The sequence below is a fragment of the Clarias gariepinus genome, chromosome 7 (assembly GCF_024256425.1).
Source record: "Clarias gariepinus isolate MV-2021 ecotype Netherlands chromosome 7, CGAR_prim_01v2, whole genome shotgun sequence".
In the NCBI taxonomy this organism is placed as follows: Eukaryota; Metazoa; Chordata; class Actinopteri; order Siluriformes; family Clariidae; genus Clarias; species Clarias gariepinus.
The window spans coordinates 38,204,247-38,220,139 of record NC_071106.1 but is presented as its reverse complement, the minus strand read 5'-3'; the positions used below and the strand labels follow the sequence as shown (position 1 = coordinate 38,220,139).

The following is a 15,893-nucleotide window of genomic DNA, read 5'->3' as shown; positions in this document are numbered from 1 at the left end:
TTCCCATTATTTCCCATCATCCTCCCTCACACGCATACAGTGTGCACACATTCATAGTATGTAGGCTTGTGTGCTACTTTTTTCCACATTGGAGGCTAATTGTGCTTGAAATATCACAAAAATCCGGCTGCACTTGGCCCCAAAAGTCAAAAGTAACACTAACCTCAATTCCAGTACCGTAATGGCTACTTAATGCCCTAAGTATTACTGTGTGTGTGTGTGTGTGTGTGTGTGTGTGAGAGAGAGAGAGAGCGAGCGAGCGTTTCATTTCACACAGCATGCCCATTAATGCCTCAATCTGGATCCTCCTCATTTCAAGCTTTTCAAACTAAATCAAGACCTAACCTAACCATGAAATTGAACTGTAGAGCTCGTTCACAAGCAGAACTTTCAGACGTTTATTTATCTTTGTATGCAAATCGATAACAGTACATATCGAAGCTTAACGTTTTGGATATTTTTATGAGGTTACTGTAGCTCATGATAGAGAGAGAGAGAGAGAGAGAGAGAGCAGCTTGAATACGAAGACTGCTTCCATTAAGGTCAGGTTTCATCATGAAGATTATTTAATATAAAATAGATATACGGTAAAACGATACTAAAGGGAAGAGTAAATGAAAATAGCGTGCACATGCAGGCGTACAAACTTTCACACCTTTGCTTTTTAAATTCAGAGTCACTTATCCAGCAAAAATACTTCTTTCTCGTATTTCTCGCCAAGAAAAAAGTCTGATGAGTCAGTCGACATATGAATCAGAAATGATGGACGGTTGTGTGGGTGTCTCTGATATTAACGACCCTCGGGAAGCCCCTCCCACTTTTCTTTGGGTTTCTTTCCTTGCTTGAAATATGCATCCTTACTTTTTGTCACAGTAAAATGTTTTGATATCACTAATGTATTAGTGTGTGTTTGACTTTGTTAACATTAGCCATGACGGAAGTGACGTCTCCAGGAAGGTCTAGGAGATCCTACCTTTATGGTAAACGCTGGATTGAGTAGCGAGTCTGGATCCGATCTCTTTCAGCCTCCGCGTGCCACTGATCTGACTCAAAACTGTCTGGATAGTGATGTGCAACCGGCAACTAACGTTGAGTAACATTTTATTTAACCCTCCTATTAACTTTGGTGTCATTTTGACCCCATTCAATGTTTAAAGTCTCAAAGTTAATGATTGATTTTTTTTTGTTCCTTTATATTCAGTGATTTTTTTATACATAAACTTGGGTAACATTTATAAATATTATAATTTTCTGGAGGTTGAAATTGCTGGGGACAAAGGATAAAAGATGTTAGTAAATTTGAAGGTAACAGGAGGGTTAAATACTGCAAGAACAACTTGGGATTACCTGGGCATGGGATGTAAACACATACCTCTCCATTTCATCCAAGTCTTCATGCTCTTTTAAAGCAGTTAAACTACACAGTTCAGTCTTGTGTTGTTGCCTGCAGAATTGGCTTTAGGTCTGAAAAATTAGCTGTACTGTACAGCGGGACCTCTGCATGAGAATTTAATCCCGGAGGCGAGTTCTTAAGGTGAAATTTTGTATTGCAAAACATATTGCCCCATTGGAAATAATGTAAATGCAGATAATATGTTCCAGTCACCCAAAAATATTATTAATATCACAAATTCCCAACACTGTAATCATATTTTTTGCATATAGAAACAATCAAAACATGTAAAAAAGACATGTAAATAAAGTAAAATCTGAAATAAATAAACATTAAACCTCACTTAACCTTAATTCCTCTTGGCACCGGCTGCTTTAAAAACCAAACTGAAAGCGGCTCCTTATTTCTTCTTGCTACCGTCCTTGCTAACATTTTTGGTACCCATGATGCTACGTCTTTACTAAATCTTGCACTAAATGCAAAAACTCACTTCACTCGTTGCTCCCGGACATACGCGCGGCTAACCCGGCGTTCAGTTCGATCGAAATACTTCACATGCCTAGGCAAATCTTTTTGCAAAATTTCAGTTCTTTTCTTTAAGTTTCTCTCCTTGCTTGAATGATGCGTTCATTTGTATGTGGAATTACATATAAAAAATTTTTTAAAAGATTTATCAATAAATGTTTTATATCTATTTTTCAGTCTTCCCTTAACCCCTCCCACTCCCGGTCCTCACTCCCGGTCATCCCTCATTCTTGCCCTTTTGCAGTTGTTTCACGTCTCTGTTCGACACTGCTCGCCACCACGCTGACCTTTTTCCTCTCTGAAACAGCGAGAGATGTGTCACGTCACGCTGAGAGTGACCTGAGAATAAACAGCAGGGAAGTGGTTTCTAATCTCACCGCAGTTCCACACTCCTTACCTCCCTGCTGTGTAATTGTCTTGAGGGAGCTTTAAGATATTATTGGTCGGTGTCAGAAAGAGATTAGCTGTCTGGCTTCGATGTGCAACCAGAGAATTAAAGAGGAATGTTGTGTTCCCTGAGGCTCGGATGATAGAACTGCACACAAATCTCAGCCCCATCAGTTTTTTTTCAGTTTTTTTCGATCGCAATGGTGACTCAGGGTCTTTGATCGCTCTGTCTGTTAGTTACAGTAACTCAGATTACTCATATACTGTACAGATACACACTGACACACACCGTGGCTTTTATTATTTATGTTGTCTTAAATTACAGGGTCTTACGTGAGTATTTACCCTGCAGAACTGTTTAATAGAATCTTTATAGAAATCCGTAAAATTCAGTTGTAGCCTTAATAACTTTTCCTTTGAACTGAATGTTTTACTGAAATTGTTACTTTAAAACTCTTTTGATCAGACTTCATGACACTGATGCTCTACAAGAATTCCTTTAACATTTCTATCCAAAACATGTGAGTACTCACTTTCACATCCCTGTGGGAACGGTTTACTGAATACTGTTTTAAGGCATGTTCATAAAAACATTTCAAAAGTGCTGGGCTCTTAAATATGAGCTCAAATTAATTTCACAATTGATTGAACCAAGGCTGAAACGATTCCTCGAGTAACTCGATTACAAAAAATGATCGAGGCAAAATCGTCTGCCTCGAAGCTTTGTTTAATCAATTTTTAAAGCTTGCGTTATGTTTTCGCACAATTATTTGTTTAGCGTGACACAGCGCGCTGCCGGATGCAAGCCGCCACTAAACACAGACGAAGAAGAAGCGATTACGTCACCCGCAGACGCCAACAGTTAGCTGTGTATTGATTTGATGGAGCGTTCTGTTGCGGGCTGTGAAATGGAAGGGAGCGAAAGAGCGAAGAAAGCAGCATGTCAGTAAAGGCTTATGTTATGCCTGAACTGTAAATTTAGAAACTTTTAGTTCTTAAAGTTAAGTTGCACAATTTTTTTGTTTTAGTATAATTATTTATTTTAATGTTTGCCTTAGTTGTTTTTATTACTTAAAGTCATTTGAAATACCTTTTTATAGTTTTTGCATCTATAAAAAAGGCTTTAAAAAGAAAAAAGTAATTTCAAAAAGAAAAACAATTAATCTTTGTTTCACTTATATATTTTACATTGCTGTTTAATTAAGCAAAATTACATTTTATCTGATTACTCGATTAATCAATTAAATTTTTGGTAGAATACTCGATTACTAAAATATTCAATAGCTACAGCCCTAAATTAAATATTTTATTTTGATCATGATTAACCAGGTTCAAATGTGTTTGTGTGTGTGTGTGTGTGTGTGTGTGTGTGCCTTGCGTGATAGTTTGGCACCCAGTCCTGGGATCGGCTCCAGGCCCCCCGCGACCCTGTATACAGTATAATGCGGTATAGAAGATGATGAGTGAGTGAGTGATATAAATAAATAGAGATGAACCGGTCGATCTTTCAGTCACCGGAATTCTCTGCTTTTCAGTTTGATTGGCCGTGACCGGTGATCAGCTGATCAGCCTCAGATATAAAACAAGTGGCCCAACAGAAACACATTTTTATTGCGTTATATTATCAAACCGCGCACATAAAAAACCTCTGATCTGCATTTTTCTACAAACTCTGTAAGCAAATTTGTTTCAAACACACTCATAACACACACACACACACACACCAGTCTTAAAACACCATGAGCACTAATTAGTTGAAAATTGTTCACGTTAGCATCCCCACGTGCCTGAATTAGAAGCCGCACGCGCCTTTGTGTTCACAGCCAAGAGGAGGCGCACTAAGTAAGTTGCTAATGTTGTTTAGAAATAATAATTATGGCGGATGACAGAAATACGTGCTGCTCCGTAAAAATGTAGCTTTTTTGCTTAATTTAAATGTTAAAATTTTTGTATTTGAAGTTAGATTGTTTTATTAAAATGCTGCGCTCGGGTTTTAAGTGAGAAAACAAATGTTATAATGAACGAGTTATATTTAAATACTTTAAAATTGTAACATAATCAAGGAAAAATGTTATATAAAATTGGTATATTTAAAAAAATTGCGATACTTAGAGAATCAAGAGCATTTTTAATCAAACAGGCAGTGAGATATCGCTTAACAGGAGGTGACTGATAGAGGTTTAAATGCCGAGTCCTTCTGTCTGCGTAAGCGTGAAATTCTCTTACATAAGGATTGCAATAGATTTCTCAGAGACCCTCCTTGTAAACTAACTCACGCTGGCCGTATCTCAGGAACCGACAAGATGTTGTAAGAAATCGTACGGTTCCTCTACAGGTGTTGTGCAACAAAATCTGAAAACAACATTTATATTGAATTGGGATATTTATAAAATTGTGATACTTAAAGAATCGCAATACAAATCGAACCGACACCAGTGATTATATCGTATCAGGTGGCTCCTGGTGATTCCCATCCCTAAATAATAAGAATAGTTGGGATACATATTTATAAATCTTCCAGCACGGGCAGATCTTTGCGTTCCTCGTCTCTCGGCCTTCATGTCTAAGATCAAATTGACATTTTTCTAAACGTGATATGAAGACCCAGAGTATTTATTCTCCCAAGCGAGAGTTAAAACTTACGCCTTCTGAACCTCCAGCCATCACCTTCACTACACTACGGTAAATATAATGAGAAACGATAACTTGTATTTTCCCTTATGTCACCCGAAAGCTCAGACATGTCCTCCCATCATTTCATCATTAAGGGCTCGGTAACTGCTGGATTCTCAGTATTTCGTGTCCCTGGTGAAAGCCGCTTCCGTGAGAAAAAGTAGCGTTTGAATAAGTGGAAGAAAACCTCAGTGTGAGTTTGCAGGAGAGGTATTTTAAGAGCAAGTGTTAATGTGACTGTTAGGTTCAAAAATAAAAAGCGGTGGTGAGGTGCTAGTGGAGAAGTGAGGTGTAAAAATCTACCCCAAGCAAGCGAGTGGGTCAGCTCGCTTATACTTATCACTTTTATAGCATGGAAGAAAAAGTATTTTTTTGTATGTGAAGTGTAAAATAATAGGTATGTAGAATGTACTTATGGATTAATAGACAGAGAGAGCACTTCAGTTTTGTATATTGGTTCTGTAGTTTATCCCTGCTGTAGAGTCAGTGCATGTACAGTATTTAGGAGTTTATGCTAAAACGACAGCAGCACAGTGGCACTGCGGGGAAGTGGCATGGCCGGGGGGAGGGGGGGTGATTGGGGGTCTTGTGGCCTCACACCTCGGGTCAGGTGCGGGAATGTTCTCCCCACGCCTGCTGGTTTTCCTCCCACAGTCCAAAGACATGCAGTGTAGGCAAAATTGGTGTTTCCAAATTCCCCATAGTGTGTTAGGAGCTGTGTGAATGTGTGTGCTCGTGTGCCCTGTGATGGATTGGCACCCAGTCCAGGATGTACCACGCCTAGTGCCCCCGAGTCCCCTGGGATACAGAATAAGCGGTATAGAGGATGCATAAGTGAGTACTGAAATTATGGACACCATCATTATTTATGTATATTAAGTTTAAGAGAGTACATTTACATTTAGACATTTAGCAGACGCTCTTATCCAAAGCGACTTAAAAAAATTTTATTTTATTTTTTTATCTCATTACACATCTGAGCAGTTAAGGGGTTAAGGGCCTTGCTCAAGGGCCCAACAGTGGCAACTTGGTGGTTGTGGGGTTTGAACCTCGGATCTTCCGAACCGTAGTCCAATGCCTTAACCACTGAGCTACCCCTGACCCCCACCCTGACTAGGGTTAGGGTTAGGGTTAGGGTTAGGGTTAACCCTAGGGTTAGGGTTAGGGTTAGAGTAGAAGAAGAGTTTAGGAGAAGAAGACGCGGCGCTGAGTGTTAATAAACTCTACTGTTGTCATACACTCTGTTGAGAATAACAAGGACATTAAGCACATCAGTTGACAATTTTTTCCTGTTTTGGGAAATTTCTGTTTTTTGGTTTATCTGTTGGTTTGATGTGCCTTCGCATTATTATTATTATTATTAATAATAATATTATTATTTTGATTATTATTATTGTTAGGACATGATGCTTCTCCGCATAATTTAACTTACAGTATACACCAGCATGTTTATGGAAGCACGTAGGACATCGGATATTCCAGTGGAAACCCATTTCAGACACAGGGAGAGCATGCACAGACATTCTGCTTCTTATTACACATAATTTCACTTTTTTCTTTGACCTGATTCTCCTATCATAAGGACTGTATCTCTAATTTATATTCTCTTGTTTTTGTTATCGTTGTTCTTGTTGTTGTTGGACCTCTGACCCTGGCAGCCAAGGCAGCCAACTAACATGGGTAGTTTCCAGACTGCTACAAAGATGGTAAATTACCATCATGATCACAGCTAGAGCTGTTTACGCCGCTGACACTCAACCTCAGTATGTTCAAATGCATTAGGCTGTTATTGGGTTTTATTTAGATCTGGCCCACTTCTTATTTTTAATTTAATATCTTTGTGCACTGGAACATATTCCCACATGTTCCCACTATTGTTCCACTTCGAAACTACATCAGATACAAATGCTCTTCATTTATTTTGTCATTTATGCCTGATCTCATCTGAATGTTTATATGGTACAAAAATAAATATATATAACCCTGCTCTAAACTTCTTCACTACTTTATCCCTGACATTTACGTTTGTGGTTGTAATGTGACAAAATGCAAACACTGTAGCTGTAGAGACTTTAACGTAAGTTTATAACGTAAACATTAACTGCAATAAATGTAAATGTAATTAACGACAGCCTCAAAATAAAGGCATTTATGAACCTGAGATGAGTTTATGGAAGGCAGCTAGCTGGAATCTGTACCCGTCATCATCTAAAGATATCCAGTCATCACCAGGCCTAGTTGTTTTTTATCGAAATGAACAGCACTGCTGTAACCTGGGATTTGAATAAAAATAAAAACATTGTTTGTTTGTAAATTTAGATGATATTATTTGTCATCTGATGATCTGCCCTGGTCTTTCCAGCTGCGGAGGTGTTGTCAGGCAGACAGTCCTCACTGTGACTTTGAGCTGCATTAGGGAGACGACCTGTCTGCAAGGACAGCGGTGGATTTAGACACGGGAGACACAAGATGAGAGATTCTGTCTTGTGAGCGAGGCAGGGTACTGACTGGGGAGGGAGGTGTCTGAGTGGACATCATCTCAGGTCTCCATGCTGGACGATGTCCGAGTCCAGGGGAAGCTGGGAGTAAAGCTCATGTCTAACTTTGCACAACAATGCGACTAGAACCTCTAAACATAAACTTTTTTCAGCACAACCAAGCTGATATAATTTTTCCCTTTTTTTCATTTCAACCAACTGTACAAACATGACTAAGCCAAAAAAAAAAAAAGTCACTTAGGCGAAGAAATAGCACAGAAACATACAGTACGATGACATGTTTTTATGACTGTTTCTGGTTGTTTCTGTGAATTAAAAAAAATAATGAAATAATAAAAGAAATAAAATAATAAGCACATTTTGTGCGTTCAACATTTTTGTAATGTTATTACCATATTTCGGTAGCATTAAAATGTATGCGTTTTTAAAAGTATTGTTAACTTTGGTTCAGCCTGAAAGTTTGCTATCAGAAGCCTCCACCGTCGACACACACTGGCAGGACGTCCATACTTTATATCAGTCATTGACCAATGATGTGTTGGCTACGGATCTGTGCCGCTTGAGTTTTAAGGGTTATTAAAGCCATTAGGGGCCAATTTTAGAAAAAAAAGAGGAAATAAAATGAGAATTGGCGAAAGGCAAAAGATATGCAGCTACACTATATATATACATCTTGGACTATGCGATGCAACTTTGTGCCAACAGTTTGTTGAAGGCCTTTTTTTCATTTCGAAGTGACTCCACCCCATTGCAGAAAGCAAGGACTATAAACATGGTGTGGAAGAACTTGAGCGGCCCTAACTCAGAGCCCTGATCTCAACACCTTTGGGATGAACGGGAACTGAGATTGTGAGCGAGGCCTTCTCGTCCAACATCATTGTCTGACCTCATAAATGCTCTACAAAGTGAATGGACACGAATCCCCACAGAGACACTCCAAAATCTTGTGGACGGCCTTCCAAGCAGAGTGGAAGCTGAAGAAGGTTGATCGACTCCATATTGAAGAGTGTGTGTGTTAGGATACAATATCATTGCAGGTCTGGCCCAATGCGTTTGTCCGTATAGTGTATGTTCTGACTTTATGATATGATGTGGGTAGTAAAATAGGCGAGTATCACACTTATGGTGTTATTCATTTGTTTATTTTTTTTTGGCCAGGCACTGTAGGGGAATTCTCCCAGGTACCGTACATTATAGAGCTGCCACTGTGCATGTACAGTATAGTACTGTTGTATATTATACTTTATTGCGGGCGTTGGTGTCTCAGTGGTAGTCTGGTCACCTGGCATACAGGAGGGAGGAATAAAAATTGGCGGGGGAACACCTGTGCTCCCTATAATGCGCTCCAGCCGATAGAACAACATTTGGGACTCTGTATTAATATGATGGATGATTTGCTACTGTAGCAGTAGCATTGACATGGTCAGTTATATTACATGAAACTTTTAATATTTCATACTTCAAAGAAGTGTTCAGATCGATTGAAACAACACCGTGAAGAGAATGAACAGATGCTTTCCCAGGCCCACAGAGCATAACTAAAGATACAGAGAACTAATAATTTAATTAAAACGATGTCATGGGCAGGTATTGGCAAGTAACACATCGAGCCCAAGAGGTTTCTTTCATTAATGTGGTGCGAACAGACGACAAAGCTCTATAGTCAGGGCGTGAGCTGGAAATTCACTTAGCTCGGGTTCTCACTGCTGAGCTGGAGATCAGGTTCCTCGGGGGGAATCTTAGTGGAAAGAGCAGACAGACGGCAATTAACACACGGGTTAGAAACGCTCTAGCACATCTGTAGGATCTGTAGTTTCTCCCCACAGAGCAGGATTGTACTCTCTCTCTTTTCTTCAACTGCCAGTCAGATTCAATGTGATTAGCTTCATCAGACCCCTGCACTAGGTTTACACTTCAACATTTATTACTAAACGAGTTTTGGCCACTGCAGTCTGTCAGTGTGAACTGTACACACCATCATTCCCCAACACCACTCTCGGCTGGGAGTTATCGCCACATCATCCCGTACAGTCCTGACCTCGCTCCAAGCCGTTTGGGATATTAGAGGAGTTCCTGGGAGGCCGGGGTTTAAGATGTAATTCAGACAGGCAGTCGTATCATGGCTATGGCATCCTGAGACAACGTTCTACCTTGATGATGTCCAAGCACTAGAGAAACACTGGGATAAGTGTGTTAGTGTATCAGGGGATTATATAGAGAAATAAAGGGAGTTTTTACCCTCAGAAATGTGTTCTGTTATTCCGCGCAATTAAGAATGTCCCAGTTTGAGTTCTTTAAATAAAAAAAAGTGAAGATTTATGATCGTTGGCAAATTGCAGATAAAAACATATTTTTTTGTTTGTTGTTTCTCACTCTTAATTACACAATGTCCCATTTCTCACTTAATGTGAAATAAAAAAGTAATTGATTGCACATATAATCTCTATAATCCAAAGACTGTGATGGATCTTGGCATGAGGGTCTTGAGGTTAAAGTTCTTGGGGTTAAAGGTCTTATTCTGGGTTTCAGCAGTGGGAATTGAACTCACATCTATATGGAAATTTGGGCTGTATTTTAATTCCTTGGTTACCGCTGCTGTCCCTACATGAGCACAATACGGCTTAATCTATATCTCTTTTTGTCTGTCGTTCCCAGGACAACGTGGATCTGGGTGATCTGATGTTCTCGCTCTGTTACCTGCCCACTGCTGGCCGACTGACCATCACGGTGATAAAGGCGCGCAACCTCAAAGCCATGGACATCACCGGAGCCTCAGGTTCGAAACATTATGTGGGCGAGTGCATGGCAAGAGTTTACCAAAGGGTTAGGCAATAGAGCAAGCATCACATCCTGTTAAACATCAAACAATGAGTCAGGATGAATGTGCTTCATAAATGATCCGGTCATCCTTTTAGAGAAAAAAAAAAACAAGCAAGAAGGATGTAAAGAGTTTTAAAAATATGTATAATTTTTTTCAATAGATTCGAACATTTTCCAAAAACACAATTTAAAAGACCAGATAATACATGTTAATAATAATAATAATAATAATAATGCATTTGATTTATATGGCCGCCTTTTTTGGTTACCCAAGGTCGCCTTCCAGATATAAGATAAAACAAGATAACATTAATAAGGATACTATTAATTAGTAAGTGATAATTTTTTTTTTAATGAAACAAGAGATAGTGTCATAATTTAAGACATTTAAAAACAAATAAGATTTAAATGGAGACTTGAGTGCAGCTTTACGTCACACGTTACCTGATATTGATATCAAGGGATATTTAGTTTACGACTGTAGTCTACAAAGTAACGTCTTTAAATTCAAAAACAAATGTACAGTAATATATCACCAAACTCTACAGTACATCGTAACCAAACAACAGATATTAAAATACTTTTCTAAATACAAAAATCATAAATTAGAAAATAAATGAATGTTGTTGCTTTTTGTTGCTAATCCAGATCTCGCTCTCTCTCTCTCTCTCTCTCTCTCTCTCTCTCTCTCTCTAGACCCCTATGTGAAAGTCTCTCTGATGTGCGAGGGGCGGAGATTAAAAAAGAGGAAGACCTCGACTAAGAGGAACACCCTGAACCCGGTGTATAACGAGGCTATAGTATTCGACGTCCCACCAGAGAACATTGATCAGATTAGCCTCTTGATAGCTGTGATGGATTACGACCGGTGAGCCCCAACTCTCATCATTATATACACGCACTTGTGTAACGGCAATGAAACATCAGTTCCTGTTCTCACTTATGCTAAAGCAGCTAGAAATATCAGTTTCCTCTCCAGCTTCTTTTTTTTTCTTTCCTGAACCCCCCAAAAAAGCTCAGATTGTAAGGATGAAGGCCTCTGTTTAAAAAATATCAAAAGCGATATTTTACAGTAACCTCTGACACTGGAGACTCCTTCCATAAACCTGCCTATAGAGAACTTTATCAAATCAACACATTGTTTATGTCTGTTTATGTGAAGCATATAGAAACAATATACAGTACGTATAGAGCGAGCTGCTGTTATAGGAAATGAATCAACACCTGCTGACCAATCAGCACCGAGCGTTTAACAGCACTGAGGAAGAGATAATGCTGTTCTCTCTCTTTACTGCTTTCACTGGTTTATATTCATCTGTTTTTATTACTGTATTATGACGTCATCCTTTTGGGCAACGGATAACAATCAGTACCTGTTAGATTCAACTCAAGTTTCTATTTCTAGTTGATTAAAAAGGTCACAGGTCGCACAGTGGCGTAGTGGTCATCACTGTGACCTCACAAGTCCAGGGCCTAGGGTTCGATTCCCACCTGGAGTCAGTGTGTATGTTCTCTCTGTGCTTGGTGGGTTTCCTCCGGGTGCTCCGGTTTCCTCCCACAGTCCAAAGACATGCAGATTAGACAAATTGCCTGATTCCCTGTCCATGGTGTACCCCTCCTTGTCCCCACAGCCTCCTACTGTAGGTGATAGGCTCCAGGCCCCCCATGACCCTGTAATCAGAACAGCGGTGTGGAAGATAAATTAATAAATAAAAAGGTTGCAAAGAAACAAAAAAACAAAAAACAAATACATGAATAGTGCAGGACACATGCTTAAAATATTTAATTGTACATTTTGCCTTATATTAGTTGTATTGTTGTTGCTACAGTAGATCACTTAATATTTTTTTTTTTGTAAAATTCAAAAAGAGAGAGATCTGAATGTTTATTATTATTTATTTATTAGCACTTTATTTTACTTGTTTGTTTTTCCTGGGGGTGGGTTGTCAGTTGTCTGATCATATCATAAGCCATGCTGTTTAAATCTCTGATACTACACTTACATTCACACCAAGAAAGCTGTAGTAAAGCCTCTTTGTCTCTGGCTCCTTTCACAGTGTAGGTCACAACGAGGTTATAGGTGTGTGTCGGGTGGGTAACGATGGTGAGAGCCTGGGCAGGGACCACTGGAACGAAATGCTGACGTACCCTCGTAAACCCATCGCCCGCTGGCACCCTCTAATGGAGGTAAGCACGTTTTGGGGACCTAAGAACGGAAATACTGTAAATGTCTCCATTCGGAGTCGAATCATGAGGGTCTCCACATATCTGATCGCTCAGGAAGGGATTCCACCAGAACCACAATTAACAAACCATTAACTGTTAACTGATTCATAAAGAGATAAAACATGCTGAAGGAGCCTGTGTTCTCCAGGAGCGTGCATGTCTGGGTTCTCGTTTTTCATTAGATTTTTTTTTTTTTTCAGTCCTGAGCTTTGTGATTGTGGTCTGAACCGTAAAGCGAGCTCATTTATTATTTTGCACTTTTCATCCCATGCCGTTTGAGTCAAGGTTATTATACTCCTCGTGGAATTCATTCATCTCCCACTAAAGCTGTATTCAAAGCGCTGTCGCTCGCCGAAGCGTCTCTATCTCAGACTCATGGTTGAGATCCAGAAGAAGAGTAATGATTTGTTAGCACGGAGAAGAGACAAAAGGGAGGGGGAAAAGAATGCAGTCCTTGAGCATATTTGTTTCCCATACATTCGAATAATGATCTTCCTGGCGTATTACATGTTAATGAATCTGTTCGGGCCTTGCGCGTTGCCCTGCGGGGAAAAAGAACAAATCGTTTTTCTCGCACAACAGATGGTTGGTGCAGTCCTGCAGGCGCGCTTGGTGCGAGTGCATTGTGTTATTCACGCACAGATCTTCTCTCTCCTAAACAAGCCTTAAAACGTTTAACCCCTGACATGAAAGCACACAGAATCTATCTTGTATTTAATGTGATGTTCTATTGCTTTACGACACTGACCTGAACAGGAGCCCATGTCTGAAAGAATGCGTTTATTTTAAGAGCGGTTTGTGTTTATAGCAGAGAGCTGGCACCGTTTTTTTAACACGCTTTGTTTTTTTTTTTCTAATCTCACACATGTAACTATGATTTCAGTGCATCCGTATACAAACTGTCTCACTTTCCCAACTAAGATTTTTCTGCCAAGAAAAGATAAAAAAAAAAACATGTTTTTATTTTCCCCCTAACACAAAGCTCTGCATTAAGTCTTAGCACAGAGCTCAGTGTCTGTGCATGCTAATTCTGCACGCCAGATTGTGAGAGTGTGTGAGAGCATGGGCGTGACCCGTGGAGCTACTGTAACACCTGCTGTAACTGGACATCGTCTTATTCAGAATCAGGGAAATCTCTCAGCACTGAGACGGGAACGTCACAGACCATGGGATAAATTATTTTTATTATTTTTTTTTTATCTATACAACATTATTTTTAAAACTGTAAATGTGGTGTGTCTGTACATTGAAGAAATTTGTCAAAAAAAATAAAATTGGGGGACGTGAGATAGAGCACATCAAGATTTTTTGAATTTCCGTCTGTTTGTTTGTGCACGCATCACGTAAAAAATACAAAATAATATTTTAATGGTGTTTTCACAAGTGTATTTGCTGAGCTTGAGGTAACATATAGGCTCTGTTTCATCTTGATCAGTTCACGAGAAGAGAAGATATGCTAATATGAAAGTTAAAAAGAAAATGCCCATATCTTTATATGATGAAACCTTGAAAAAAATCATTGAAAACGAATCATTTAGTTGTTGTAGTCAGCCACCAATTGTGTAAGTTCTCCCACCTAAAAAGAAGAACATATCGTAGGACTGAAAATCACATTGTAGGATTTTTAAACAAAATTGTGGACCTGCACCAGATTCAGAATGAATCTACAATAGGTAAGCAGCTTGGTGTGAAGAAATCAACTGTGGGAGCAATTATTGAAAAATAGAAGACATACAGTACAAGACCACTGATAATCTCCCTCGATCTGGGGCTCCACACAAGATCTCACCCCTCTGTAAGCAAAAAACCCCAGAACCACACGGGGGGACCTAGTGAATGACCTGCAGAGATCTGGGACCAAAGTAACAAAGGCTGCCATCAGTAACACACTGCGCCGGCAGGGACTCGAATCCTGCAGTGCCAGACGTGTCCCCCTACTTAAGCCAGTACATGTCCAGGCCCGTCTGAAGTTTCTTTTACTGTCATGTGGACTGCTAACGTTATGTCCATTATACCGCCACCTACTGGATCGGAGTGTGACGTCGGAACATCATCAGGGCTGAACATTAAACCATAAGCTAAACCTCTGACTGTTGTTCGCATCTCTAAGCAAATTGACCTGTAACTGTAGAGCGTTAAAAAATATTTCGGAAAATAATGATGCATTATTATTTTCGTTGACTTTCGGGGTGATTAAATTAAGAATAAATTTAGCCTATAAAAAGGGTCTAAACACATACGGTGGCAGCTAAACCATAGATGCTGGCTCCTCTGATACTCATCGCTTCTTTCTTTTTCTTCTTCAGTACCAGGGCTCCGGTGGAGGAAGTCAGACAGGCTCGTGTAACTCTCTTAAGACTCCTCCGTCCCCGTAAAGCCAACCCTGCTTCTCTCCTGGAACACGAGTGGGCGATCTGCTCCGTCCCAAAAAAAGACCTGAGAAGCTGGGAGCTGGAGCTGCTAAGCCACAGACAAGGTGTTTCTCATGGGAAACATTATTTGCCTCTGGAAGCCCTTCTTTGCATGGGAACACTTGATTGTTTCAGCTGCATGTTGAGTGGTTACATACTGTATGGTCGTTTTCTATGAAATATGGTGATATGAAAATTATACAAGGGGTATTTTGATGTATTTTAATTTTCCTGATGTTGTAGTAGCCCGAGTGTTAAAACCAATCAGGGAGGATGAAAAGCACACGTCTGATGTTGTGTACACACCGTTCCCTCTTTCCAAAAATCTTCGTTCACTTTTGCACTTGAATTAGTGCAAAATAGAGAAAATAATAATAATAATAATAATAATAATAATAAAATACAAATTCATGGATGTCTGTGAACTTGATACAATGTCTGTTCTTTTTTTTATAGTCCCATTTTTTATGGATATTGTAACATTTGTTATTGCATCATACATAGAACCTAAGGTCATGACGTTTATTTTTATTTTTTACTCAAAAGTGCATGAGTGTGTTCAGAATAGGGTTCAGTCCGAAGTGTTTTCATTATAAAACTATGTGAATTCTGTCAACTGTTCTGCTTCCATTTGCTGATGATTTATTTACTTTGTGGTTTAAAAAAAAAGAAGAAAAAGAAAGGAAAAAGAAATTCATGTTATTAAAAACTTGTTTCTTAAAAAATAATAACGGAAAGCTATTTTTTATTATTAATTTGGGTGATATTTTAATATATCGTGTCATCAGGGAAGATAAAATCTCATAGATGTGATAACCTGGTGATTCAGTACATTCAGGTTGTCAGCTGACTTCATTTTATTGCCCCATAACGTTACTGAGTCTAGACCTGAGTAACTGATCAACCCCAGATCATAACACTGTCTCTAGAGGCTTGTACAGTGGACACTATGCATGATGG

At 39.3% G+C, this 15,893-nt stretch overlaps 1 protein-coding gene across 1 annotated transcript in view; it reads left to right on the top strand.

The window, feature by feature from the left end:
• syt9a (synaptotagmin IXa) overlaps positions 1-15,612 on the top strand; it is a 30,381-nt gene extending 14,769 nt beyond the window's left edge. The window contains exons 4-7 of the mRNA XM_053500033.1: positions 10,132-10,252; positions 10,993-11,164; positions 12,354-12,483; positions 14,829-15,612. Of these exons, the coding sequence (XP_053356008.1) occupies positions 10,132-10,252; positions 10,993-11,164; positions 12,354-12,483; positions 14,829-14,897 (492 nt within the window). The 3' untranslated portion in view covers positions 14,898-15,612. The remainder of the gene's footprint in view (positions 1-10,131; positions 10,253-10,992; positions 11,165-12,353; positions 12,484-14,828) is intronic.
• Positions 15,613-15,893: the final 281 nt, after the last annotated feature.